The sequence below is a fragment of the Struthio camelus genome, chromosome 11 (assembly GCF_040807025.1).
Source record: "Struthio camelus isolate bStrCam1 chromosome 11, bStrCam1.hap1, whole genome shotgun sequence".
NCBI lineage: Eukaryota > Metazoa > Chordata > Aves > Struthioniformes > Struthionidae > Struthio > Struthio camelus.
Genome location: NC_090952.1, coordinates 3,186,192 through 3,213,301, shown reverse-complemented (window position 1 = coordinate 3,213,301; position 27,110 = coordinate 3,186,192). Strand labels below are relative to the sequence as shown.

The window sequence follows — 27,110 nt, the reverse complement described above, 5'->3', positions numbered from 1 at the left end:
CATGAAAACACCCACTTCATGTCTTTGTATGCAGCTTTCTATTTCCAAACTGCTGTTGCTCAGCCAAGGCTTGAGTCAAGCCCATCGAAGCCAACTGGAGGCTTTCCATCAGCCTAAGAGGGCACCCACTGTCAGATACAGGAGACTGAGCTGGGTAGATTTTGGTATGAGCTGGTACAGCCCTTTAGATATTTTCTAGAAAGATCAAATGGTCTGATGTTATTTCTACTCCTGGAAGATCAGGAGGTTTGGAGCTATTTCAGCCACAGCCAAAACACCCAAGCCCTCAAGTGTTTCCCCAGTTTATGCAGGCGTACAATCAAAAGTTGAATTTGGATAGCCACACAGCTCCAGCTGGCATCATCAGCTAGGAGTAGGCCCACCTGCAGCATCATTTCTCTTCCCTGGCTGCAGCCTCTGCTCTAGCACCTCCCTCTCTTCTTCTCTCCCTTCTGAACCAGAGAAGATGGAGGATTTCAAATGTCATCATTCCCCAGGATTGCCTGGACAAATTCATCCACCTGCTTCTAGCTATTGCATGGCCACAGGACACAGGGTGTATCCTTGAGCTCTCCAGCTCCCTTCCAGTTAGGCATCCGTGCCACAGGTCTTGAACTGAGCGTGGCATGGGAGAGGCTTTTAGAGCACAGAGGGAGCTTTCCCCAGACCCTTCTGAATGATGGGTGGGATACGTTCCACCTCATACAAACCCTCTAAAAGCTCACACACTTCATCTAGCCTCCTCTGATCAGAAGAGATGATGCACATTCCCAGGGCAGGGTCTGACAAAGGCAGAATGAGTCATCTGCTGCTTGCTGGGGCTTGCGAAGTTCTCCTGGCATTCAGTAAGTGATAAAACAGGCCATAAAGCATGTTCTTCCCAGTACAAGCAGCAAGGCAGACCCAATACCCCATGCATTTCTGGGAAAAGCAGGTCAGATTTCATGTGCAGACAGCAAATCCTACCATCAGCATGGCCCTTAGCTTCCTTGCCAAACCATTTAGTAAGCAGTGTAGGGATTGCCCAGCTGGTGCTGGAGTCTGAGCCCTCTTCAGATAATATGGAACAATTTTTTCCCCCAGGTGCAATAACCCTCGTGATTCTTCTGTCCTTAAGGGCTATTTGACTAATGCGGGGGGGAGTTTGAGGGGAAGAGGAAGGTAAACCAACTAGAGACTGATGTAAAGGAAAAAGCTGTGCATTGCACAGGCCTTTGGCACGACTGGTAGCCTCGCTCCAGAAAGTGGCTTCGCATGGCAAGCAAGAGAAAAAATAAGACACGTGAAAACATGGTGTTTGAGGGAACAGATCTTTGGGCCGACTTCTCTCTTAGGGCTTGCATATCACCTAGCGCAGTATAGAGCCAATTAAGTACTACTAGAATCACTGACATGTGATTAGGTATTAGAATCACTGACATGGACCATGACAGGCATGGGAGCAGGTATGCCTGCTGCAGCACCTTCTTGCATGGGCAGCTACCATCGGTGTTTCCTAGCATGTGTGCTGCTAAGAGACTCTCTCCTTTAGCCCAGGAGGAGAAAGCCTCAAAGATCAAGATCAGCACAGCCAGTGCATTTAGAGAAAAACTCAGTTTAAACCCTCTCTCTTCCACATGTCCCCTGTATGGAAATGAATTGCCAAGTGATGTTAATTAAGGGAGACTGATCATGGCACAGGTTGATTAACAAGCAATTGATAGTTCCTGTGGAGAAGGCACTGAGCCCTGGAGAAGTTCCAGCAGGAGCATTTCAGAGACTCGGAATTGCCAGCCCCTGGGAAATGTGTGTTCAGCTCCATAAACTATCCTTGAGGAGCAGCAAAATGGAAAATGATAATGCTCTACAGGCAACATTAAAATGATGAGCTGAACTGGTTGGTGAGTAGTTACGCACACATCTCTGCCCTCTCCTGGATGGGTTCACATTTGTGAAGCAATTGCTACAGACATGATAGAGGTGATAATGGATGGATGTCCTCTACTGCAAGGGATAGAAAGAAAGAAAGAAAGATCTGACTAGATTATGCTATGACCAATTTCTTGCCATTCTCTTCTCTTGATTGCACTGGAAATACTACAGAGAGCAAATCTGTTAAATACATTTTAATACTTGGAAATCCTGTCTTTGGTGGAAACTTGAAGGTCCTCATCACCTTAAAAATAATAATAATTTTAAAAATTGTCCAAGCATTTCTGAACTTAATGAAGGATTCTTTGTTTGAGTTTCAATCTGAGCTTGGAGGGGCCTGAACCTCTTTGATGTGGGAAACAGCCCATGGGTTTTTTTTGAGTGTTTTCATGCTAGCTCAAGTTCTGAGAACATCTGAATTGTAAACAACAGTTATCCAATCCCCAAACACCAACTGTACCCTGTGACTCATGTAATTCACCAATAGAGCACAAGAAAAGCAAATATTCTAATCAAGGAGCTCAGCTAACAAGACAGTCATAAGTGTGATTATTTGCAGTGCATGAGTTAGATAAAGGAACTCACTGGACCAGGGAACGGGAGTAAAATATCATATGTAGCTGATCAGACAGGTTTGAGATGTTAAAAATCACATTCGATGATGCACCAGACAGAAACACGCTGTCCAAGATATTTGTGATTAATTTCAGATGATTGTATTTGCTTCCCATAGACCAGTCAAATTGTGATAAAGGGAAATCCGTCACGTTTATTATGGAGCGGGAGTCCCCTGCTCGTTTCCTCACTTAAATACCTGCTTTTTCAATGTTCAAAAAATAAAACATGCTTTTCTAGCTAACCTGCAACCTCTCGTGTGCCAGGAAATGGAAACCAGGTTCTAGAAAGGCCTGTGCAGGAGGAAAAGTAACCACAGGCTGATAATCTTATTATTTTTCTGTGTTGTCCCTTTCACTCACTCCCCACCTTGCAGAGCTAAACTTCCCCAAAGCAGAACAATCAGCCTTTGTATCACGTGGACAAAGCTATTGTGCTCGAATGAGCTCAAAGTTCGACCAAACCATTTCATCCTTTACCTTGTCTGCTTCCAGCAGTTCTTGCCTGCGCACGCACACAAACACAATGAAATCCGTGGGTTTGAGAGAGTTATTAAAAAATAAAAATAAAAAAAAACACAACAGTGGTGGTGGCTGAGTTCCCCCAAACTGCCCAGTCTTTGGCCTCGCTGGCTACACGGGTATTGTCCAAAGCCTGCTGAGCAGTAGGAAGCTCACCACTGACTTTGGGCCTGGCCACACAGGTCTCAGAAAACTACCAGGAAGCAAAATAGCAAAATCCTAACTTCTCCTGACTCTGGCAGACGTGAATGTTTTTACAACCATAATGCCAGAGCATCTGCGCAGCTCAGAGGCTCTGCAAGGCTATCCCTTGAGATGTGCAAATCAGGAAGTGGAAGGACTGAAATAAGGTCCAGCCACGGTCACACAGGGAGTCTGTGGCATGGCCAGGAACTGAGCATCTGTCTTTGCAAGCTGGCACCCTAAACACCAGAGCATCGCTCTGCCATTAGAAGGAAAGAGACAGGCAAGCCCAACCTGCCCATCCCTGCCACCATTATCCACCTGCTGCTTATCCCCACGACAGGATCCGATCCACAAGTCACAGCACCCACCACCACTCGAATGCAGAGCAGGCAGTCATCCAGCCTGGGACAGGCTCTGATGTCATCTTCCTACAGGAGCAGAGCAACGAATTCTTCCTTTCTGGGGGCTTCACCTTAATTTCCGCTGACCCTGCAGCCACTTAGCAGACAGGGAAGGCTCATCAGACTTGGCAAACTGCAGCTGTCCCTGAAAGGATCAGGCTCCATCTGACCGGCAAGCAAAGCAACCTGAGAGGATCACTCCCTCATGAGATCCCTTTAGCCCGAGGCCATGCGGGGCTCAGCTGCGCCAGCTCTCTGTGGCTCAGGCCTGCCAACCCATGATTTCCAGCTGCAGTGAGAAGGATCACATGAGCCAGTTCCTCCTTGCCCAGCCTTTAATGCTACACCTCAATATCACTGATCTGTTTCTGCATCCCCCTAGAGCCTGCCTGGGTTGTTGGCACCCTTGGAAAATGCATGATTGGCACACAGCATTTTGCACTGCTCTCTGGGATCCGCAGACATTTCTAACCCCTTCCATAAAGTCAGGAAGATCCAAGAGAGCAGAACATCCTGGCCACCTAAGAGGAAGATGAGTGCCCTGACTTCACCCTGCCCAAAAGAATGCATTATGCAAACCAGACAGCTTGAAAAGAGAAAGAAAGGACTGATTCATTGAATCCTAGGCAATGATACCAGTCTGCTTCATTTCTACACCTGTTTGCACAGTCATAACTGTAGGATCCTGGTACAGAGGTCTGGGCTCAGCTCCCTGCTCAGCATGTGGAGCAAGGGCTGGGTGAGGTTTCAAGGCAGCACACAGGTCCCGTGCACTGTTCTGAATCACGACTTCTCTGATGCATGGTGGTGTAAAGCTGGCACAGTCCCCTTGCAGTGTCATGATCTGGCAAAGAGATAGGCAGGGGAATGCCTCTGCATTGCAACATGAAGAGTTCAGCGTTACACACAAAGCCGTTCCTCAAATGTGGGCACAGCCTTGAAATCGGACACGTTTGTGTCTGTGGTGTCCCCATACCAGGACCAGTGTTCAGGGAATTACTGTGAGCTCCTTGACCTCAGTTTGCTGGGTACTATGAGAAAACCAGGAGAGGGCTAGAAGGGACCAAGGAGCACAATACTTTCAGTCCTCCCTGAGCACAGGCCATCCAAGGAACGACATTAAACTGCAGAAAGATCCCCACAGCCACCCCCAGCCACAGCAAACTCAATATCCCATTACAAATGTCAGGTCTACAGTAAAATTCCAAAGCTGTTGTCTTTCCTTTCCCCCCAGGAAAGCTGAATTCATTGGTTACATGAAACTCCTGATGGCCCAAGGAAATGAATCGCTCTTTGATGGTTATGCTGTGGACTTCTATGTCTTTCTTTATGAATAAAGAGGAGCAGAACTCCTTTCTGACCCCAGTGTGAACTTCATCTGTATGAGCAAGACCCATGACCCAGGTTCCTACTGGGCAATGCAAAGTGTTGTTACCAGTGGAGACCAGGAAGATCAGTCGCCAGTCCAAAAAATGGCAAACCATCTAGTCATCACTACAGTGCAGCCACAGGCGTTACAACAACGATGTGGCTGAAAGGACTGAGACCCATGAGAAGCAGGACACAGCACATAGGGTCCAGCATGGAGAGAGTAAGAATGAAACAGCTCCAGAATTTGTTCAGAAAGCCAGCACAAAGTTAACATTATTTCACCCAATTTCTCCTGTGATACCAGAGGCAAAAGCCCTGCCCAGATAAAGTCAAAGGAGCACCACAACACCTATCTCTGCTCCTTTGAAAGGGCCTGGGAAACTCCATTCTCAGAAGCAAGGACTTGAAGTGCCAAGAAGAGCTCTCAGGGACTAGTACCTTTCTGATACCATCTAATCTGTTCAAATGACTCCCTAACGTTGGAGCAGTTTTCATCCTGCAGTAGCCCCCTACCCAGCCCTTCGGCAAGGCAGAGGGAAAGCGTGCCAAACGTGGGGTGAGAAAACACCTGTGGGATAAAATTAGGCTTAGAGCACATAAGGACAGTTCAGATCAACCTGCAGTTTGGGGCCTTCTGGGGCTTCAAAGAAGAGCAGACAGAGCATGGGGCTGAGGAACAAACTTTCCACTCTGGAGCAGCTGAAAGTGGAGGACGTCCTCACCGCTCATGGGACAGCTCCATGCACCAAACCAGCCCCAACCCAGTTCAACAGCTGTTGGAGTCAGCCTGGGGGAGCCATTTGCTCCTGTTTCTCTACTTGTGAAAGTGCAGTCCACCCAAGGAAAGGCAATGAATGACATACCAGCTCAGGGCCTTCCCCAGCCACACTCACCAAGGCCTTCCTCTGTCGCCCCGTGACAGCCCATGACCCGCACTGGGTGCTCACTGGCCCCAACCTCACTGCTTCTGTGGTTCCCGATAGAAGCAGGCGAGGGGTTAACCCAGCGAGACAGGCTGGTTTTTTTCCATCTATCTTCCTAGCCACTCCTCCTTCTTCCCTGGGTCCTGACCTCACTCAGCCTGCTGCATATCCAGGTGACTTTGATGAGTGACTCCTCTAACATCAGCAGAGCAGGCCTGAATTTGCAGACAGTACAACTCATTGAGATACGCACTTCCTACTTCCTTCCCCTAATCCTCTGAGCGCAGGCTATTGCAACCAGCAGGCTAACGCTCGCATTAGCCCCAGTTCTCCCCACCTCCTTAGTTTTAGCAAATCCAACCTTGCTGATGAGCATGGGCCAACCCTTCCACCTCACCAGCATCTGCACCGCTGACTCCATGAAACAGTTTTAGGAGCCAGCATCTGCCACTACCATTCTCCATGCTTTTGGCAGGGAAGAGGGGAAATGCTACCACCTTCCTGCTCTCCTACACCTCCCAGGCCTCCCAAAGCTCAGGGTGGGAGGGAAGAGCAAGGAACAGGCAAGGCAAGAGACCTTGCAAGGGCAGGGACTGGCCTTACAAGCCCAGCCCTTGGGGTAGCAGAGCAGACAAGCCCTGGAGTCCCTCCTGGTCCCCTCGTTCCCCCTGGAGTCCCTCCTGGTCCCCTCGTTCCAGATATACATACCATACATTTCCATTCTGTTCTAAAATGCTTCTTTGAATAGCCTTTGCTTTTGGTTTCATTTGAGTTTCTTCTTTATCTTCTTTCTAGCATTGATCTCTTGAGATTAAAAGAGGAAAATTCTATTTCCAGTCAATCATCTGACTCAAATCAGAAAGGGAAAATGCTTATTATAAACGTAGATCCCTTTTTTCACCTCGCTTTTCTTTTTTCTAATTTGGGGCAAGGTGAGAAGAGGTGGCTGGAAGGGCAGAGGAAAGGGCAAAAATATCCATAACTCCACAAATGATCCATTTCCACCTGAACCAGAATAATATTTTCAGTAAAAAAATATCTCCCATCCTCCCCTATTGTTTGAAAAGCTATTTGTGGAGGAAGGGGGAACTTTCCAATGAATAAGATAAGAGAGTGGCAGGAGTTTGTTAGTGTCTTTGCTGGTGATCGGTGAGAGAGAAGTCAGGACCACTCAAGCCCTATACAGCTAGAAATGCCCTGTGGGCAACAGCAAGTGCTGGATCTCTCTGACAGGTCGTAGCCTTTTTCTAAGTCTTGTCAAATGGCTCTGCAAAACAGCCTGCTGCAGCAAAAAAGAGCCTCCTGGAGCAAAGGGTTTCCCAAACTTAAAGCAATCCAGCTTTTCAGCCCTCCAGCTATGGCAGCCTCTTCAGTGTCTCTTTTCTACAGCGAGCAGAGCATTTGGCATTCATAAAAGCTATGTGGGCCAAGTCATAGAAGGCTCCTCCCTGGGAGATCTGGGGCCAGCCCTGGGCCTTGAGGGTTTAGCCACCACTGACTATAGGCCCCAAGGTGGGTTCGCTCAAAAAATCCTGCCACAGCTGTGGGAGGCTGAGCTGGTGACGCACAGGACATTGCTGAGGACAGCTTCCCTGCTTTCCAGCCTCCTTCCAGCTGGATATGGAGTGCTGGTAGGGAATCTGCCTCACATACCCCTATACTCAGCCTTGCGCGACACACGGGGCATGTCCCACAGGAAGGTACTTATCACACTCCTGTGGAAATGCCTCCACTCACCACCAACCGATCTGATCATCCAAAAGGTCCCCAGCATCAGGGACCCCTTTGTCCACATAGGGACTTTTTGAGTGGCACAACATTGGTCCTGTGCCAAAGAGCTGACATTGCTGACTGGCTACCCCCAGGGCTGCCCACCAGAGCCATCCTTCCCCTTGGCTGCCTCCAACCCAGGGAAACTGGCAGTGGGGCTGAATTGCCTCGGTGACCCAACAGGAGTGAGAAACCCTTCTTCCCTTTGAAGGGCAGGAAGGACAGCATCCTGAAATGAAGGCATTGCCAATTGCAGTGGAAGAGGCGTGGTGGATGTGGGGATGCAGAATCCACCATGCAAGGACAAGACGTGGCAGTGGGCTGACCAAAGAGAGGAGCCACCACTCCAGAGAGAGGTGCTGCCTGTCTCTCCCCATAGTGCTTCCCACCAGCCGGGGATGAGGCGTGAGCTCTGCTCCCCAGGTCACGTGCTGAACCCTTGGTGCAGTAGTAAGCACCAGCCCTGTTGCCTAATCCTCTGGCAGCTTGGGTTACAGCTGCTTAACGAGCAGCACAACGGGGAGAAAGCAAACTTTGTCCTCCTCCTAGATCAAATAGGGAGCTACCATACTTTCACACGTATAACCTGCACTCAAGATAACCCACACCTCCTTTTTTCAGTGGTTCTTTACTATCCAACTTCAGATGACCTGCCCAAATCAGGCACTGAGGGACAGGGGCTCTGGGGAGAAAGGGAGCAGCGCAACGAGCGTCAAAGCCTGTGGATGATGGGGGAAACAGGGGGGCTCTGAGCAATGAGAAATACAGGGATTACAGGGAAAGAGGAGGGCTGGGTGGCAAATGCCATCTCGCTCCTAATTGGTTTCCCACACATTCATAACCACCTCTTGCCACTGTTTTGCACTTTTCTTCTATTTGCTGGATCACCAGGGAATACGGTAAGAGGAGCCACTGCCTTCATTTCACAACCGTTCTTTGAAGGACATTCCTGACTGCAACCCCCCGCCACAAGCAACATGGGGACGTGGGCTGGCCCCGCTCAGGACCACCGGCACAGCACATTCATCCAGCACTCAGCTTATCGGGCAGGGAGAAGAGCAGCTCCCCAGGAGACGGCCGTCCTGGGCTCTGACCAACTCCCTTCTTGGCCCTGTCTGCACTGGGGCTACTTTTCCTAGGAAAACAAACAGCTCCCTGAGCAGACATCCGTTCGGCTGCTGTCCTCAAGCCGTGCAATTGGTGGAGGGCAACTAGCTAGGAAACCAAGCCGGGTTAGGAGCCCCAAAACTGACCCTTCAGGCATCAGAGTTAATACTGTTGCTGCTGAGAGAGGTGAACCAAGGACACGAGTGAGGAAACAGCCGGACAAAGCCCTAATCCCTTCTCCATAGCTCCACACTTCTGCCCAAGCCCCTTCACCCGACCGGAGCAACCTGCCTTGTGGATAACAGCCTGAGCGGGCCTGATCCATCACGGAGCCCAGATTAAACCTCCCTTTCCAAGCTGCATGGGGTGAATGCTCTTGCAGATTACACATGCTTGCTAGAAGGAACCATAGCCCTAGTGGCTCCCTGTCTCATGGACACACCGGACTTTGGGGATCCCTTCCCGAGATCTCCATCAAGGCAGTCTGCAATGCTGCCAGTACAAGATCCTCGCTGGGAGGGCGCGGGACGGGAACGGCTGTTAGAGGCGAGGCTGGGCTGCCAGAGGGTCTCCAGCCCCCAGCAGCGAGCGCTAGTGGAGAGGATTTCTTGCGGAGAGGGTTTTAACGTCTGTGAGGAAATACTGGGAGGCGCTTGGGGCAGAGCAAGTGGGGGGTCTCGGCAAAGCAAGGCCCCCCACGCGGCTGGCGGCTGGGGCGAAGGGAAGGGTGGGAGGTGGCTGGGATGAGTCCCTGCCGGGGTCTGCGGGGAGGCTGCACGCCTAGAGCACAGCGGCGAGTTGTGCACCAGCACAGGCAAGTTCCCTGGCTGCCAAACCCCGGCGACGTGGCCGAGGTCCCTCCAGAGCTGCCGTCCAGGGCCTCCTTCAGCCTGGCCTTGGGCTGCTCGTAGTCAAGAGCGTGTGGCCACTTCCGGGGCCAGCACGGGCCAGGCAGTGCCCTCCTGGGGCTGGGAAAAAGTGCTGGCCCGGTGTCCCCTCTCCCTGCTGCGGGGCTCCCGGGAGCCACCCGCCTCTCCGTGCCGTGCCCTCAGGAGCCAGCGGAGGAGCAGGATCGCGGAGGGGCCGGCGGCGGCCAGGCGCGGTGCGGTGGGTGGGCTGCATGCCGCAGCCTCCCAGGCGGCGCCGGCGGTCCCGGCCCATCGGGACAGGCGGCTTCCCAGCCCCCGGCGCCGGGCTGGGTGCAGCCAGCACCCGCAGGCGTCATGACGGGGAGGGGTCCAGCACCGGGGCTGGCAGAGGGTGCACCAAGCAACGCTGACCCCAGCAATCTGAAGCTAAGGGAGTGGGGGGTGTGGGGACACGCTGGCCGAGGGGGTCCGGGAGCAACACAGGGTTGGGAACTGCCGCCGCGGCCTGCCCCGGGGAAGGCGACGCTCCTGAACGGGGGCCAGCTCGGTCCGGCCCTGCCCGGCCCGGCCCAGCCGCCATGGCCTCAGCACCGTCCCCTGCCCCGAGTCCCCCCGGGGGCTGTGGCCATTGCCCATCTCCCCCGAGAGGCCCGCAGCCTCGGGGGAGGCTTCACAGCCTCGAAAGGAGCCCCGGGCAGCGTCCGCCGAGCCAGCGGGGAGCCCGAGCCCCGCCGGACAGGGAGGCAGGAGGGGGCTCCCTGCTCCGCGCCGCATCCCGGAGCCCCCACGTCAAAATGGCGCTGGGGAGGCCGGAGCGGGGGGGTTAGTCACAAGCTGTTGGCGGTGCCGGGGCGAAGGCGAGCGCTGCAGCGAGCCGGCACCTCGGCGCTGCCAGGTTGGAGCGGGAAGAGCCCCGGGGCCGCCGCAACGGGGGGGGGGCACGGCTGGGTGACGCCAGCCCCCTTCACCCTGGGGCCTTTTTTTCTCTCTCCCCCCCCCCCCCCGGGAAGATCAGCTCCACGCTCTTCCCTGTTCTCCCGCAGCGGGGAAGAGGGGCCGAGGCGGCGGAAACGCCGTTTCTCCCTTCACCCAGAGAGGCGGCCGGGGAAAAGAGCGATAAGGAGCCGGCCCTCGGCAGCCGGGCCTCTCGCCTCGGACGGGGCGGGGAGGCGGCGGCCGCCGCGGGGCAACAGCGCGGCCAGGCTTTAAAATGGTGCCCGGGGCCGCCGGGCTCCGCGTGCGACTCGGAGCCGGGCAGGGGGGCAGGACCTGCTGCAGGAGGCGAGGGGGGGGGGGATCGGCCCCTGCTCCCTCACCCCGGGCCCGAGGCTGGCGTCGGCCGCCGGCGCCGCGCGCACGTGCGAGGCCCCGCGTGCCCGCGCCGGGGCTGCGCGCGGCAACCGCTCCCTCCGGGAGCCGCTTCTCCGGCGCTTTGTCTCCAGCCCGGCCGCGCGCAGGGGGAAGCCGCCGAGCTGGGGAATTTCAAGGAGAATTCCTTCGCCGCCGCCGGCTGGGCAGGAGACCGACCCCCCTCCCTCCCCTCCGCCCGCAACCACGACTCCAGCAGCGAGGAAAGAGCCCGCTCCCACGTCTTTCCCAACCGGCAGCACCGAGGCGGGTCGCTCTCGGCCCTGCCGTACCCCCCTCCCCTGGGCACCTCCGCGGGAGGCCGCGGGGCCGAAGCCTTCCCCGACGCGCGTTAACCCCACCGGCGGGGAGGAAACGAAACCGCGCTCCAGAGAGCGAGCTAAACCCGCTCCCGGCAGCAGAGCCCTCTCCCGCAGCGCTGCCCTCCAGAAGTTGCAACGGTTTTGGGGGTATTTAAAAGGGAGAAGCAAAACACGGAACGAAGCGCGTCCTCCCAAAAGCTGAGGAGAAAAATCCAGCAGGAGGGGAAACAAAGTGCACGAAGCAGCGGACACGTCTTACACACACACACGCACACAAAAAAGCAGAATTAAATCATATCCACACAGCTATCACTGTGCCATCCAGTGGCTTTTGCTGAAGGCGCTAGAAGTCCAAGCACACCTAGTTGGGCGAAAACCTCCGCGGCCGTAAATGGGCGCAGCTCTCCGGGACTTTACACCCGCTTCGGATCCGGTACTTCTCCAGCTGCTTTTCACGCGATCCTTTCGGCCTCGCAAAAACCTCTGCCGAAAAGCACTCAACAACTTGGAGGCTCGGGAAGGAAAATCGCTCGGGGGACGGAAGCGGGAAGCGCCAGCTCCGGCAAGCAAAACCCGCCGTCCGGGCTGAGGGCGCCCGGCCCCGTCTCGCCGGGCGCGCGGGGAGCTGCCGGCCTCCGCCTTACCTGCGCCAAGTCGGGCTGGTTTTCCAAGGTCCGGCCGGCCGGCTTGATGTCCTCAAAGACCGAGGCGTCCTCGCCCGATTCCCCCGACATGGCGACGGGCCTCAGGGGCGCGAAGCCGGAGCTGTCGTCGGGCAGCGGGGTGCGCAGCGCCAGCCCGCCGCGGCTCATTCCTCCCACGCCCCCCGCGAGCTCCCTGCGCGCAGCGCCCCGGCCCCGCTCCGCCGAGGGCGGAAAGAAAAAAAGAAAAGATCTCAAAATTTAAAAAAAAAGGAGCGGGGGGGGGGGAGGGGGAAGGGGGAGAAAAACGTATTAAAAAAACCAAAAAGCAAAACAAAAGCCACGCAGCCCAGAGGTGTGAGCCGGCGAGCCCGTCGCTAATCCTCGGGAGCCAGGTGCCGCCGGGAGCCGGAGCGGCGCGGGAAGGCTTTACCTGTCCTGCGGGAGGAGGAACGCCAACCTGGAAGCCGGCGAGGCCGGGGCGAGCCAATCAGGCTCCCGCCGCCCCGCCACCGAGCCAGCTGACGGCTCCTTCGGGCCACGGGCAGATAAAAGGGCCTCGGCGGAGAGCGGGGCGGCCGGCAGCCCTGCCACCAGCCAGCCGCCTTCCCCGCTCCCGCCGGAGCCCGGCCTCCGCGGCCCGCCAGCCACCCCCCCGGCCGAGACCCGCGTTGTTCCCCCAGCTCCCCACCCCGCCGGGGCAGAAACACCCGCTTGCGGGGTGGTGCTCCCCGTCACGGGGGCGTTTTCGGGCGGGTGTTCCCCCCCCCCCCGCCGCCGCTGCCCCGGGGGAGGCTGGTGAAGGCCGTGGCCCAGCAGCATCTCCCCCGTGGTGGGAAGCGCGCCCTGCGGGCGCTCTCCCGTCAGGGGCACGGGCGCAGGGACAGGCACCGTGGCGAAGCCCAGCCGCGTTCCCGGGGAGGGGGGGCACGGTGCCCGGGGGGTTCCCGGAGAGCTGCAAGCCTCCGAATCCCCCCGCAGAGCTGCTGCCGTCACCGCAGGGCCTGGTGCGATGCAGAGACCGCCTGGGCGCAGCCCCTGGGCAAAGGCATGGTGGGCGCTCAGCGCAACAGCTCGGCTCTCTCTGGACAAGCCGGCTCTCCACCAGCGTCCGCGGCTGGCTGGAGAGGTCCTGGCCACCGCCGCGTCCTCGCCTCAGCCCCCACCCCACCACCCTGCCCTCCAGGACTCAAACAACCTACAGCACAAACTTCTTTATCTCCCACGTTTGGTCCCCCTACACTGAAAAGAGAGATTTTTTTTTTTTTTAACTTTTTTTTTCCCCCAAGGGATGGCATTTTTATGAGGAAACGCCATTTTTGGGTGAATAGTTCAATTTTTCACACAGAAGCTTGTGGAAAAGCTTCTCCCCTCCCTTTTTAATAGCAAGGAGATTCCCGCTTCATCTCATTTCTTATTCCTGGGGAGAAAAGGAGGAGGATTAGGAATTAATAGATTAAGTGGATAGAGGGAGGAGGATAAATCTTACTTTTCCCCACTAGGAAAAAAAAGCAAAGGAGAAGTTTTCCTTCCCAGCACTTCCCAGCTCAGTTCCTATGCAAAGGCCAAGCAGTCATTTTCTGCTCTCTCTTTTTGAGCGGGGAAAATGGAATGTGAAAAGCCAGGGAATAAAAACGAGGGAATAAAAGTCACCTGTCCATCATCAGTCCCTTCGGTGGCTTCTCAGAGGAAATCCCAAAATGCTGCTCCCTCTGCTCCAAGAGGAGGCACTGCTGCCCAGCACTGCTGCTGCCAGGGTCCTCGGGTCACCCCCTCCCCCAAACGCTGCCAGGACGCTGCCTCTTCCCCACGCCTCTGCCTCCAGCCTCCTCCAGCACTTGTCACAACCATCAGTAGCGTCACTGCCGGCGAAGCAGAGTCTCCCCTCTCCCTGGCAGCCCCTCTTCACGGCGTCTCAGTGTAGCAGTGGGGGCACTGCCAGCAGCAGTAGGTCTGGTGCCACTGTAGCTCCCAGTTCAGTGACTTCTCCTCCGGACATGCCGGAGACATCCCCAGCCCCATCTCACCTGCCTTCCCTCCTAAGCTGTATCCATGCTGCCACCACACTAAGCAACCCAGTACCAAGCTCTTTCCTTCTCCTTACTGCTTTTCGACTCCAAAACAACCCCAAGAACTTCCTTCTCTGATTTCTGGTGCCCTCTTGGCCCTTTGCCAAAGCCCCTTGCCCCCCCCCGGACACAATCCAGCACAAGCTGAGTCCCTGCAGAGGGGCACATCAGATAGCTGGTGCTGCCACTGTCACCACCTCTCAGTACATCCCCAGCACCTTGAGGTGATGCATGGATCACAGAAATAGGGTGAAGGTCAGAGGCTAAGGTCACTCTGTCCCCGTGCCAAAGGGAGGCAGAAAGGAGCTGGGTTCCTGCAAGGGAAGGGAAAAGCTTATCTGTTCTCATGGGGTTGCTGCCTTCCCAAAGAGCATGGAAGGTTTTTCTCCCCCATCCTTTCAGGCCATGGGGACCTCTTCAGCACCAGCCACACAAATGGCTGACGTCCACGGTTGTTTTCAAATTAAACCTGGATCCGTGGCTGGTGACTTTTCAGATCTTGCAGCTGGCTTGTTGCCAGCTGAAGCTGCTGCATCCAAACTGGTGTAAAAAAAACCCTGTGCCAGGTACCCGCTGGTGGTCCAGGCTGAGCCTGGCCATGCTGAAGCATCTGGAAGGTGAGATGAAAAGGCTGGGGTCAAGCTAAGGAGGCTAAAACTCCCCTGGTTTACCCTGTGCAATGTGAAAGCAGGTCTAGCTAGGACAAGGGCTTTGTCCGGGGAAAGAACTACTTTGGAAATGCCTTCCCTTAGGGCACCAGGTCTCAAGAGCTGGACCAAATGTTTAGTGCCTTGCATGAAACACCCTCCGATTACAAGAAACTTTTGCCCATAGGGGACAGAGCAGGAGCCATCCCAGATGCTCTAGTAGTTTGTTTTTTTTTTTAACCAAGCGAAAACATCAAAAGTTTTTTTACTAGCAAACTCATCAACAGCCTCAATGCAACCAGTCCCTGGCCCCTCGTCACAGCGACGGTGCAAGTAAACTGCAGTCGTAGCTGTATGAACAGGCAGCTGTGTACTCAGTGGCCCTGCGGCCGACAACAGCATATGAGAAACGAGCACAGCCAGCCCTGGGCAGGATGAGGCTCTGAATACAACCACCACTGATAAACACTGGAAAAGCAACGTACGATAGTAACCAACCAGCTTGTAATCACCCCCTGGCTTCTGGCAGTGTAACGCGCAACAAATACGCAAACTAGATCATTTATATCAGGTGCAAGATTTTGGACTTGGGGACGCCAACTAACGTTGAGATCCTCCCGAGGAACAGCTCTGAGCCAGCGTGCTGAATACGGGAAAGTTCAGCTAATGTGGCAAAAGGACTAGAAACGTCGGTCCCTTTAATAGTAAACAAGTGGGAATAAATCAGTCTTTATCAGAAGCGTCTTCCTGGTGTTTCTTTGTTTTCCAGGGAACCCCCTCGCAGCAGGATTGCAGCACGTGTTGTTCTTCGAAGCTGGCTGTATACCTGCAGCACTGCAGGCTGGGAACCTGGACAGGAGCGGTCTAAGTGCTAAAAGCTCATAATTCTCAAATCATGCTGGGGCTGGTGGGGAAATCGGGGGCATTTTCCACAAAACATTGCACAACCTGCATAGCCACACTTGGAAATTTAAACCAACCGACCGACCGAGCTTATGAGCTCAGATGAAAGTTCCTCAGGCCATGAAATGAACACCAGAAGCAGGGAAGTGAAAGCAAAAACAAGCATTCACCGTCAGTGATGAATGAAACAAGCCAGTGGAACAACATCACTAGCGCAAGCGCTTTCCAACGCCAACTCTCCTCCAGCAGTGTTAAAAGCGTTCCCGCAGCACAGCTGAGGATAAACAAGTATACACGATCTTGTCGTTTTTATACCAGCCCTTTGGGAAAAAACCAGTATTTCCCATCTCTTTATCAGTGCCTGCGAAGTACTGAGGAAGGGGGTGTTTCTGAGGACCCAGGCTCTGAAACCAGATATTCACTGTTCTCATTTTAAGGTGACTGTTCCCTAGACTAATGTTCCCCTTTGCAGCAAACAGATCTTCCGCTGCCTCTCATATTTCCTGAGGCTCCCTAAGAGTTCAGGGGGACGTTCAGGTGTTTCTCTTTTCAGTCGCTGCCGTGTCCAATTTGAGCCCTGCCAGATCGTAGCCAGTGAGGGCTGTTGGCTAAGGGTGGGGGACCTCATCACGCTGTGGGCACACCACTCATCCCAGTATGGATTGCACCAGGCGCTGTGAGATACGTGCAGTCGGGATAAGCATAGGGTCAGTTTTGGAGCGTTCCTGAAAGGAAAATGCCTGTCTCAGTTTGGTGGGTCTGAGTTCTCAGTCGCACAGCGTGGATGGACCCAGTGGCGTGGGCCAGAGCTTGCTACAGCTCAGGTCCCCAGCAGATAGCCCCTATGAGGCTGCGAGCACAACACGGGTGCTTGGGGTGGACTGGTCTGGGCAAAGGGGAACGCTGCCGTGGGCTCCCTTTGCAGCTGATGGAGAGAGACTAGGGAGAGGGATTCATCTCACCCTAAAGAAGATACACAAAGCAGGGCCCAGAAAGCGCTCATTTCTTGCTGGGCTTATCCAAAGAGCTTGACGATCAGCTTAAATGGAGGCAGCAAGGCTGCAGACTTCAAAAGCAAGACCGGATGAATCCCACTCTTGGGAGCAAGATGAAAGCCAGGCCAGAGCCTGCAGGATGGAGGCCTGTCCAGCTCTCCACTGCTTCAGAGCCCGCTTCACATCCAGGCCAGCCGAGCCGTGGGAGCCCCTGTGGAGCTCCGTCTGTAAATGATTTCCCAAGGAAGAGAAGCTTTTGATTTCAGGAATCAGACAAAGCAATCTCCAGCACTCTTATCTGCCATGAGTTCAATCAAAAGGAAATGGCCTTGAGTCTATCAACAGTCGGGGCACTTTGCTTCATACAACACCTTTGCAGCCTCTCCAATCAAAGGCAGATATTGCCTCCGAGGAGGCCCTGAGATACTAGATGCATGAAGTAAGACAAAACCTGAGAGGCGTAGGTCTGAAATTCCATTTTGTCCCGATGCGTCATGCAACAGCGAGAACAACATGTCTTGCTTAACTGAGGTACAACGATAACAGCAGCTCTCTTATGACCTGACTACGCAATCCACTTTCTTCCTGTCATTCTGAGTACAAAAAGTGCTGTTAAAACTCCTTTTCTGGTGGAAAGCTGGCTCTGAGATGCTGAAGGGGTTTTGGACCAGGAATGCCCTGGAAGGGGTTAAGGAAGGTTTACTGTGGAGCTGACAGCGGCACCTGGATATTGGACACCCAAACTTAGGGTCATATCTGACACCTTCCCTTTGCTAATGCAAGGAGAGAGAAGGGAAGGGAAGGTGCTTCCTGGTGGTCAGTGGGTAAGAACTAGGGAGGTGGACTAGGGAACTTAGTTCTCCTCCTGGCTCCGAGTGCGTGGGGAATTGACCAGTCAGGATTCACGAGAAAGATGCCCAGGTCCTTTCCTCAGCAGCAAGCAGAGGAGTAAGGTGTAGGAGCCAGGAGGTGAAAGTGCTGGACTGAGTTATACAGAGCTTTGAGCTAACAATTTGGTTGGATAAAAGCAAGAAAGTCTTTGAACTTTAAGGAAGTTTGGGTCGGGAATGAGAACTCAATCTCAGATCCCACCTCCAAAACCATCCCTGCCACTGCTGGCAGCTGGAGAGCAATGATCCCAAACCCTCTGGGCCAGTACGCAGCAGTGTTTTTTGGGACTGCAAGTATTCAGATCCTTCCCCAGACCTCTCCAGTTAGCAGGGTCCCAGCCTGCACTGCACAGTGTGCCCAGCCACCACTGAGTCAGGTCATGAGACAGCCACATCCCTGAGGCTCTCTGCTTCCCGCCCACCACAGGACCCCTGGAGGGTCACAGCTGATCTGCTCTGCCTGGGATCCCCAAGAGGTTACAAACCCACAGCATGCTCTGCCAAGGAGGTTGCAGCAGGCACACGCTTAGGGCATGGGAAGGGGGATGATTAATTAGGGTCTGAGGCGCTGCAGGCTTGATTCCTCCTGCAGATGTCTAGCTAAGGGGTTGCTGAGCCATGTTTTTATTCTGCAGCAGCTTTTCCCCATCCTGCTACAGCCTAAAACTCATACTCAGCAATACCGAACTCCCCCTACACCTGCATCTGCTGCAAGCCTGATACAGCCCTTCACCTGCTATTACCACAGCCAGACGCAGCTTTAGTGTCACAGCAGTGGGAATTGCTCAGAGACTGAAGCACCAACCTCTCACTGCACCGTGGCAGAGAAGTGAACGTCCCCAAATCCTCTGCGATTCCGGCTCACTGGGGTGACTCCAAACCAGATTTGAGCGAGGAGCTGCTGCTTCAGCCTCTGTGCTTTCAGATGCTGATTTAGAGCCTTGTGGGAGACGCACAGTGGTGGGGAGGGGGGTGTCCCCCTCCCACTCTGCTGCTTGTCTTTCACCACAGCCAGGAAACAAAGGTCTGCAAAGCGGACAGAGGCTCCCGCTCCCCCACCGAAACCCAAAACCACCTATTTTGTCTTTTTCTTTCTCCTCCTTGTGAAATTTCCAGCCATCAAATCCTTCCTGGGAGCCCTTCAAAGGGAAAGCAGCCGCCCCTCCCAGCCCCCCAAGCCTCGCGGCCCATCCACTTGCTAAACCAGTCTGATCACTGCGGTCCTGGCTCAGAGGAGAGGCCGGCAGAGACAAGGGAGGCCCCCAGCACCCCACCTCCCTGACGCAACAGGGATCAACGGGGACAGCGAGCTGGGCCAGAGACGGGACCAGGAAACTGCCGAGATATCAGCTGGGTGGCTGGCTACAGCAGAGAGACCTTATGTGACCCGTCCAGAGCAAAGAGCTGGGTGAGCTTTGTATCCCTCTCGGATGAAGGCATCTCCAGGCTCATCCTCTGCCTCCTACTAGTCCTGGCAGTTATCTCTGGCCTTAAATGACGCTAATGCTCATCTATTCTGCTCCCCTGCTCTGTCCCTTCGCAGTTTCATCCCATTCTTGCGTGTTTGCCGCACAGAACTCTTGCTCCCCACACATCTACAACTGGTGGTGGTGGAGAGGGACATTGCTGGGCTAGGCAAACCTGCAGGACCCTCGCGCTGTTCAGAGCGGCGCTGGCAGCGCCTTTCCCACAACCCTGCCCAACACAGGACCCCCTGCCCAGCAGCATCACACACCCCACAGCGGCATGGCTCGTGGGAAGGCTGGCACACACACACACAGGAAGTCTGGCAGCCAACAGGGAATGCATAGGCAAGCTAAAATCCTCCCAGCAGAGATTGCTCATCCAATGGAGGGGGGTGGATTTCTGCTCATGCAACTAGATGGGTCTGGGATGCAAGGGGCCCTGCTTGCCCTCAGGCCCTGTTACGCCTGGAGCTGGACAATTCACCCTGGGGACCCAGCCCATGCCCCAACAAGCTTATGGACCCAGTCTCGACAGGCCAGGGAGAAGAGCAACTGGCCAATGGGAAAGAGCCTGGTAGCGTCATGGAGATCCCGAGTGTCCCCAGCTGGCTAGCACTGGAGCAGGAACATGGGAGATGTTGCTCCTGAGGGTAGGAGAACTCAAAATTATCCCAGGTTTCTTGGGAGAGCAGAAGGAAGGCAGTCAGGGATGTCAGTGAGGAAGCAGAAGGGCCTGAGGATAAGGTGGGTTTCCAAGTCACCTGTGGGTGTGGAAGGAGAAAGAGTCTACCTCTCTCCTTCCTTCCTCTAAAAATTCAACCGCATATCTTTGAGTCTGCTGTGCTAAGGACATCAGAAAACACTCAGGAAGTTTGTCCCCATCCAGGCCTTCTCAACAAACCGACCCAAGAGGAGGAAGGTCCGTGGCGCGGTTCAGCCAGGGCCCTCAGAGACAAGGGCAGAGGTGCAGAGCAGGGATGGGGAACAGGCACGCAGTCAGAGTCTGATGCAGAGGGAGACAGTCCGAAGGGCACAGCTTGGACGGGCCTGAGCAACAGGTAGAAGCACTAGAAGCCAGCGGAGAGGACGGGAAGGGGCAGTGAGACCTGTTGCGGTCCTGGAGCCGCTGGCCACCGCTTGAGGAGCTGGGTCTCACCAGGTTGCCACCGAGCGCCAGGGCAGGAGCATCAGCCTTTGTCACAGAGGGGCATTGGCAAGGGCTTCACTCCCTGGCAGCCATCCAGGAACCCAAGTCAACTTGGAGCAAGACTAGGGCTCAGCACCACCACGGGAGGGACGGGAACACCATTCCTGCGGGGTTAACCCCTTCCTACCACCACCTCTCCACCCCACACCTACTCTGTCCAGAGGTCTGGCTGGGACCAGGCAGAAGAGCAGTGTACAGGGGGCCCATGCCATGGCAGGGGGAGGCAGCAGGGGAAAAGATCTGACTTGGAGCAGCCAGGGGGTCACGCAGGATTAGCCCAGCCTAGCAACGTGGCCTCTCCCACCTGACCCCTGCCATCAGCAGGGCACAGATAAACTGGGAATGAGGGAGGTTTGATGAATTTGGGGAGGGGGGAGAGTTATCCTTCCCTCCCTGAGGGCTTCAGTCCCACCTGTAAGGCAGACTGGTGCTCAGTTCCTCTTGGAAATAAAACCAAGAGTTTACCCTGATCAAATCTTTTTTGAGCTACTACTGCCTGTGTTTGCTCAGGCAGTCCTGGGACCAGCCTGTCCTGTGGGTCACAGGCAGGAGGGTCTGGAAGTGACACAGGCTTCTGGGGAAGCAGCATTTTCTGCAGAGAGGGCTCATCCCGTGGGCAGGGGAGGGTATTTTAGAGCCCATAACCAAAAAAACAGGCCCAGACACTGTAGGGAAGAGCTCACTGGGCTCTGTGTTGTGCCCAGGTTTCAGTCCAGAAGAAGAGACGTCACCCACTGGAAGACTTCACGCAGAGATCGGTTGGGTTTCACATGGAGGGAAGGGCTGTGGGGCAGGGGTTGCTGATGGTTAGAGAATTAGAGACAAGCTCAGAGAAAGTAGCTTTGCCTTTAGAAAGGCTAAAGACTGGGACCTTGCTCCAAAGGAGCAAGCAGATTTGTCCTCCTTGGAGTGACTTAGAACAGGCTTCACAAGCTTCCACAAAGAGTGTAGCAGCATTACCCCAGCTCTGGGGCAGGGACAGATGTGCGGATCTGCCCTTGCTCCTTCCAGCCTGAGCTTTCCTGAGTCCACAGTCCACCTGAATCAGCAGCAATGCCATGAAAAACTCCTGGCTCACCATTTTCCATGCAATTACCCTCTGCAGCTCTGAGGAGCATCTTCCTCAGGTGGGTCTCATGCTAGGCAGGACCGGCACCCCAGCTGGGCGTAGCCTGGACAACCATTGCACATACACACATACCCCTGCACACAATTCCTTACAGTTTTAGCAGGTTTCTTCTTCTCCCACTCCATTCCCTGCCATGACCTTGTCCAGGCTCAAGTGCTTCCACCGTCCTAGCTCCGTGGTGAGGAGGAAATGTCCTTGGTGTGGATCCACTTGTCTGCGCCATACAAGGCTTTACGCTGGGGCAGCCCTTCCCAGCTGGAAGTTGCCCTTGCACTGCTGACTCTCCTTCCAAAAACCTGTTGGGGGAACGGTATTGACCTCAGCAGCAGCCTCCCAAGAAAGGGCTTTTGGCAGAAAAGGGCTGCCTGGCTGTACCCCTCCAAATAGACACCCCCTTACATGGGCTTTCAGGGCAGCCATGTCTGGTAGGCTGCCACAGCCCTGGTGCAGCAGTCAGGCTGCCAGTGCGCGACACCACACACTGAGTGCAGGTCAAAAAAATCAGTTTGGCTCTGTCTGGTATGAGTGAGTGGGCAGGGCAAGGGGGGATGGGACAGGAAGAAGTCAGCTTCATCTGCAGACAAGGCCTTGCAAGCCAGCATGAAGGGAAGGGCAATGCCACCTGCATGAGGAGGGAAACAAAACCCTCTAGCGATGGGGAGGGCCCACATGATGGCTGGGGGGGGGGAAAAAAAAAAAAAAAAAAGAGGCATCCCAGGAGGGCAGCAGCAAGGTTCAGGCAGTGGATCTGATTCACAAGCATCCATCACCACAATTTCAGTGGGGAGCAGAGAGCAGCTTACTGGAGGGCCATGTGGTGCTTCCCGTAGCCCTGGCCCTTCCTGGCTGGAAGGGTAGATCCAAACACCACTGCCCTGGGATGTCCCCAACTGTGGAAACACGGGCCACCCTGATGGAGATTCTCTGGAGCCAGATTCAACACTGCCAGAAAGATTTAGTGCTTTCTTCCTGCCCTGGATTTCTGCAAGTTCAGCGAGTTGCTCTGCTTTTGTCCTATTAACATCCTTCTTTTACCTCTGTTATTACTCACTCTCATCTGTGCGTTGTTCACTTTTACAGCTGTCTCTGTGCCCAGTAGATAAGTGCAGGCAGCTGTGTGGCTCCCCGACACATCAGAGTTCAGCATCCTTGGGGCCCTGGGAGGCCACCGAGGGGCTTTAATGAACCCAGGCTGGGTTTGGACCTGGCATTGCTCGCCCCAAGAGAGAAAGGGGTTGGCGCATGCTTTCTTGGCGTTCGCCTTGTTCTTACCTTGGACACAGGAGGCAAGAGCAGGGCCGGAACATGACTTCTCCCAGGCGTTGAGTCAGCCTGGGCAGGAGCAAACCTCCCAGCAGGGTCACACAGAAGGCTCAAGGGCTCCCAGAGATGTGGGAGAGGCACCTGTGGGTACCGCAGGATTGAGACTCAGCACTCTTGTCTCTGAAACAGAGCCTGGCTGGCTTTGGGAGAGATAAGCTCCACCGAGCTGGCTTTGGGGGAAGATAAGCCTGGAGCCTCAGCATGAAGGTCATCAGATGCAGATTTCCATGCTTGGCACACAGGTCTCAGGGCACCACACAGGCCAGCAGCTCCACTGCAAGGGGTCCCCAGGCCATCAGGGCACAGCCTTTCCAGCCAGGGCCAGTTCCACCACCCCCCAGCAGAGGAGCAGGGCTGGCCGGGGGGCCGCCCCAGGCATCACGCACCTGCATGGCGATGGGTTGAGGCCAGGCTGAGCCAGCAGCCTGGGGTGGGGTCAGAGCCCGTATCAGCAGGGTCTGCAGCCAGGCATAGCTATAGTGGAGTTAGAAACACCTACAACATACCCCAGGAAGGGAGTGAAGACCCAGGACTGAGCTTTAATGGGGCTCCTGGGCCAATGGGCAGAGCGGACGTGAGGCTGATCAGGACAATTAAGGCCATTTTGTGCCCTCGGGGCCCTGGCACAGGAGATCAGGCTGGGGAAACAGCAGTCCCTTGGGCCTTATGAAATGATGATATTAGTCCCTGGTCCTGGGGAGGGATTAGGACCCCACTGCCATTTTGTCAGGATCTGAATGTCCAGAGAGATACCAAGCCTGGAAAAATGCTCCCTTTGACACCTGTTTTTCACCAGAGGCCCCTATGTGAACAGCAAACACAACACACACCTCCTTCCAAGATCAAGGCCTCCTCCACTTTTGACCCAAACATACCCTAACTTCAGAATTTATCTATGAGTATGGATACAATTGTCCCCTGTTATGGGACCAGGCCAGGACCACCATTTTTGGAGTAAGCTGCTCTGAGCTACCCTGTCCATCACAGCCCCATACTCTCAGATCTAACCAGTCTTTAATTTGGGACAGTTGTTGAGGTCCAACACTGCATAAAATCTTCTGGAAGCATCTGAAAGGATGAATACCATGAGATCTGAACTGAAAGCTGGACGCAGATCTAAGCCAGGCCGAAGACCAGTACCCCCTCATACCTCCCAATCCTTGCCTCACAAGGATCTCAAGCACTTCTGAAGCCCACAGCACACTGAGTCTCACTCCAGCCCCACCAGTACGCTATTTCTGTGATACCGGTCACCACGAAACATCTTCCACACTTGGAGAAACTGGGGACATGACCCCCTGAGTCCCCAGATCCCAGGGTGCAGGTGCCCACCTTGCTGCCTCTTTGCATCATTACCTACGAAGAAACTTTCGCGTTTCAAGGGAGGCTTGGCCAAGAGACAGCAGGGTCAGAGGGACTCCTTCTTGCTGGGCATCACGTTAACTCACAAGGAAGGGGAGCCTGTAACGTTATCGGTGATGGGGAGCACAGCTAGGCAGCCCAGCTACCAGCCTGGTACCCAACCAGCCCTGCTCTGGCCCCAGCTCCAGCCACGGTCTCTGGGCTGCTGCCTCGCTGCTCTCACAGCAGTGCCAAGAAATGCACAGAGAGTGTGGAAACATGCCCTGATGGCGCCCCCTCCCAGGTTTGGGGCTGTGCTAGCAGAAGGTGCTCAAGATTTAGATCTTGGCAAATCAAACAGTCTTTGCATGTTCATCCTGCCACCTGTCTGGCCATCCCACCCCAACCCTGGAGCTACAGGGAGTGATTTTATTCCCTTCTCTCCTCTCACTGGAAATCAGCCCAATGCCCAAAGCCAACCGACCAGCTCATCAGTAAGTGCTGAGTTGCTGCATTTCACATGCCTGAGCAGGCTCCAGAAACAGGTCAGCCTTCCACGAAGCTGAGTGGCCTCCACCTACGGGAACAGGCCAACCTAATAGCCATCCCCTGGGTTATTCCCTTAGCCCTAAGCAAACCCTGGGAAGGGTGCTCACTCCCGAAATAAAGCTGATCCCCAACGACTTTCAGGCTGGGATACACCAACCTGTCCAAGGCTGATGGCGCCAGCTTTGCAGTTCTTGCTTGTCTCCTTTGCAGAGCCCTGCCCCGGCAGCTGAGCCACCATGAGCATACAATAGCTTGTGGTTTCTTTGCCCTCAGTGGGCAAGTGAAAAAGGCCTAAGTCCTTTCCCAAGAACTCATTAAAGCCAGGAATGAGCAATGAAAGGAGATATAAATAGCCAGGTCATTTGCAGGCAGGGCAGGAATGCCAGCAGATGTGAGTCAGCAAACACCTGCGTAACAGGATGCCGCCTCCCGGCAGGGGAAGGCTGCCAGAGCCCTCTAACTCCTTTAGGCACCTTGGCATCCTGGTGGTAGGAGGCTATCAGAAAACACTAGTGCCTTGCCCAGCATGGAAAAAACATTTTCCCACCCCATGCCTCAGTTTCCCCACCACTGTGGTAAGCAGGCCAGGTCTTCAGGAGGGCATGGCATGACCCAGGCGCTGAGGTTTCACCCAGGACTCTGCACGGGGCTCAGAAATGCTTGCACCCTTTGGAGAGGTTGTTTAGGCCAACACTTCCGTAAACTGTAAGCATAAGTCACTGGCCTCCATGACCCAAGGTGGGATTGCAGTTCATAGATGTTGGAGAAAGCTATGGAGATCTTCAGATTGAATAAACCTCAGCGCAACCTGGCCCAGAGCCCCAACCATTCCCAGTCACCCTAAAATAGCGGAGGCTCCATCAGAGCAGCCCTGGGCAGAGACCAGGGACTCAGCAAAGAAACGACAGGTTGGTTTGAGGCATCAGAGATGGACTTGAGGCTGATCTGCAGCAAACGACACCTCTGCGAGGCGTCCGTGTTCAGGCCTTTGCCTTGCTGCCTCGGTGCGGGAACTACACGCTTGTCGCTGCCCAGCAGTAGCCACAGCTCTGGGAGGAGGAGGAAGGTGCTCGGAGGCTGGGACGCTGGCGAGTGAACCTGCAGGGCTGGAGCTTTCCTCCAGTAATTGCACCACGCGGAACTGACCCTGGCCCTTCTCACGGTGACTGGTTGAGGAAACACTTTCTTTCCTCTTGCAAAAGAAAATGGGGAAACTGAGGCACGGGCGAGACCTGCGCTTGTTCCACGTCACCGGCTGCAGCAAGGGCCAGACGGCGACACCGGGGGAAGGCGGCACGGGCTGCAGGGTGACGGCTGCTCCCAGCAGCGCTGGGACGAGCGCAAGCATCTCTTCCCCGGGGGAAAGCAAACCCCGTCGCTTGGATCAGGAGGGCGCCGGAAGCCTCGCCTCACCTCCCCAGCCCCCGGGAACGGCCGGGCATCGCTCAGCGCCGCAGTGACGCCACGGCCCGGGAACCTGAACGGGTGAGTCAGCCCGGCAGGAGGCACGTCCTGCCCACGGCCAAGTATCGCAGGGGTGAGGCGGAGCAGCCCCGTTCTTAGAAAGCGGTAGCCCCGCGCGAGGCCAGGATTTCCTGGGAGAAGGGGTCGCGGGAAGTGCTCACGGCGCGGGGCGGCGGCGGGGGACGGGGACGGGACGGGACCGGCACGTGCGCGGGCCTGATGGCCGGGATGCAAAGGGGGAGCTTGCTCTTTCCGCACCCCTTTGCTAAAAGCGAAAGCCGGAGACGCGACACCACAGCTCAGCCCAGCCGGGCAGCGCCAGCGGCAGCACCCTTCGTCCCTGCCCGTGGCGGAAGAGCTAAACCATCCGGACCCGAGCTGCTGCGTGCACGGAGACGGGGAGGGAGCGTCCGGCTGCTCTCTGCTGCCCGCCCGGAGCGAGGCTGCAGGGTCCCACCAATTTGATCGCGCTCCTTCACCGTCCAGACGCCTTGGTGGGATTTTGGGGCCTTTAACCCCCGATCGTTTAGCTGCTAGCATCGGTTGTGCCCCCAGGGGAACACCCCGCTCGGGCCGCGGCTTCTCTCGCCTCGAGACCGTGCCCTGCCTGCCCGGCAGGCGAAAGGGCGCTTGCTTTCCCTCGGCAGACGCCGTTCCTGCTGCCCTTCCTGGCGGGCGACGCTGCCGTCAGTCTTAATGGCCGCCGCCGCCAGAGGAACGCCGACACCGCGGGGCAAAAGCAACGAGCGTTGCGGGGCCGCGCAGGCGGCACGCGCCGACCGCCGGTGCGCCCGGGGCCGTCGGCAGCTCACAGCCGGCCCGTGCTGCCGGCGGCGGCCAAAACCGCCCCCCCCCCCCCCGGCCGAAAGGCACCTTTCGCCGCAGCGGCGGGAGCGCGGCGGGCTGGCCGAAGGAGCGGAAATCGCAGCCGGCAAGCGGGGGATAACGGCGGCGCTCACGCCTCCCCGCTGCCCCCCCGGCCCTTCCCCACGCGGCGGGCCGGCCACGACGGGCGGCGGGGGCGGCGCGCGGACCCTCGGCGCCCAGAGCGCCGGCAGGGCCTGCCTGAGCGTTTCACAAGCTGTCGCGGCGTCACGCGGCTGGAGAGGCCGCGAGGTACGAGGGCGGCTCGAGAGCGGGGA

General features: G+C 55.7%; 1 protein-coding gene and 1 long non-coding RNA gene across 2 annotated transcripts in view; both read right to left on the bottom strand.

Moving 5' to 3' along the window:
• LOC104154221 (Krueppel-like factor 5) overlaps positions 1–12,599 on the bottom strand; it is a 37,937-nt gene extending 25,338 nt beyond the window's left edge. Inside the window, exon 1 of the mRNA XM_068957335.1 lies at positions 11,989–12,599. Within this exon, the coding sequence (XP_068813436.1) occupies positions 11,989–12,156 (168 nt within the window). The 5' untranslated portion in view covers positions 12,157–12,599. The remainder of the gene's footprint in view (positions 1–11,988) is intronic.
• Positions 12,600–21,389: 8,790 nt separating this feature from the next.
• Positions 21,390–24,769, bottom strand: LOC138068706 (uncharacterized). Its single transcript, XR_011143406.1, has 3 exons — positions 24,662–24,769; positions 22,564–22,695; positions 21,390–21,587 (listed from the first exon to the last, which is right to left on the bottom strand). It is a non-coding gene; the product is annotated as an uncharacterized lncRNA (long non-coding RNA).
• Positions 24,770–27,110: the final 2,341 nt, after the last annotated feature.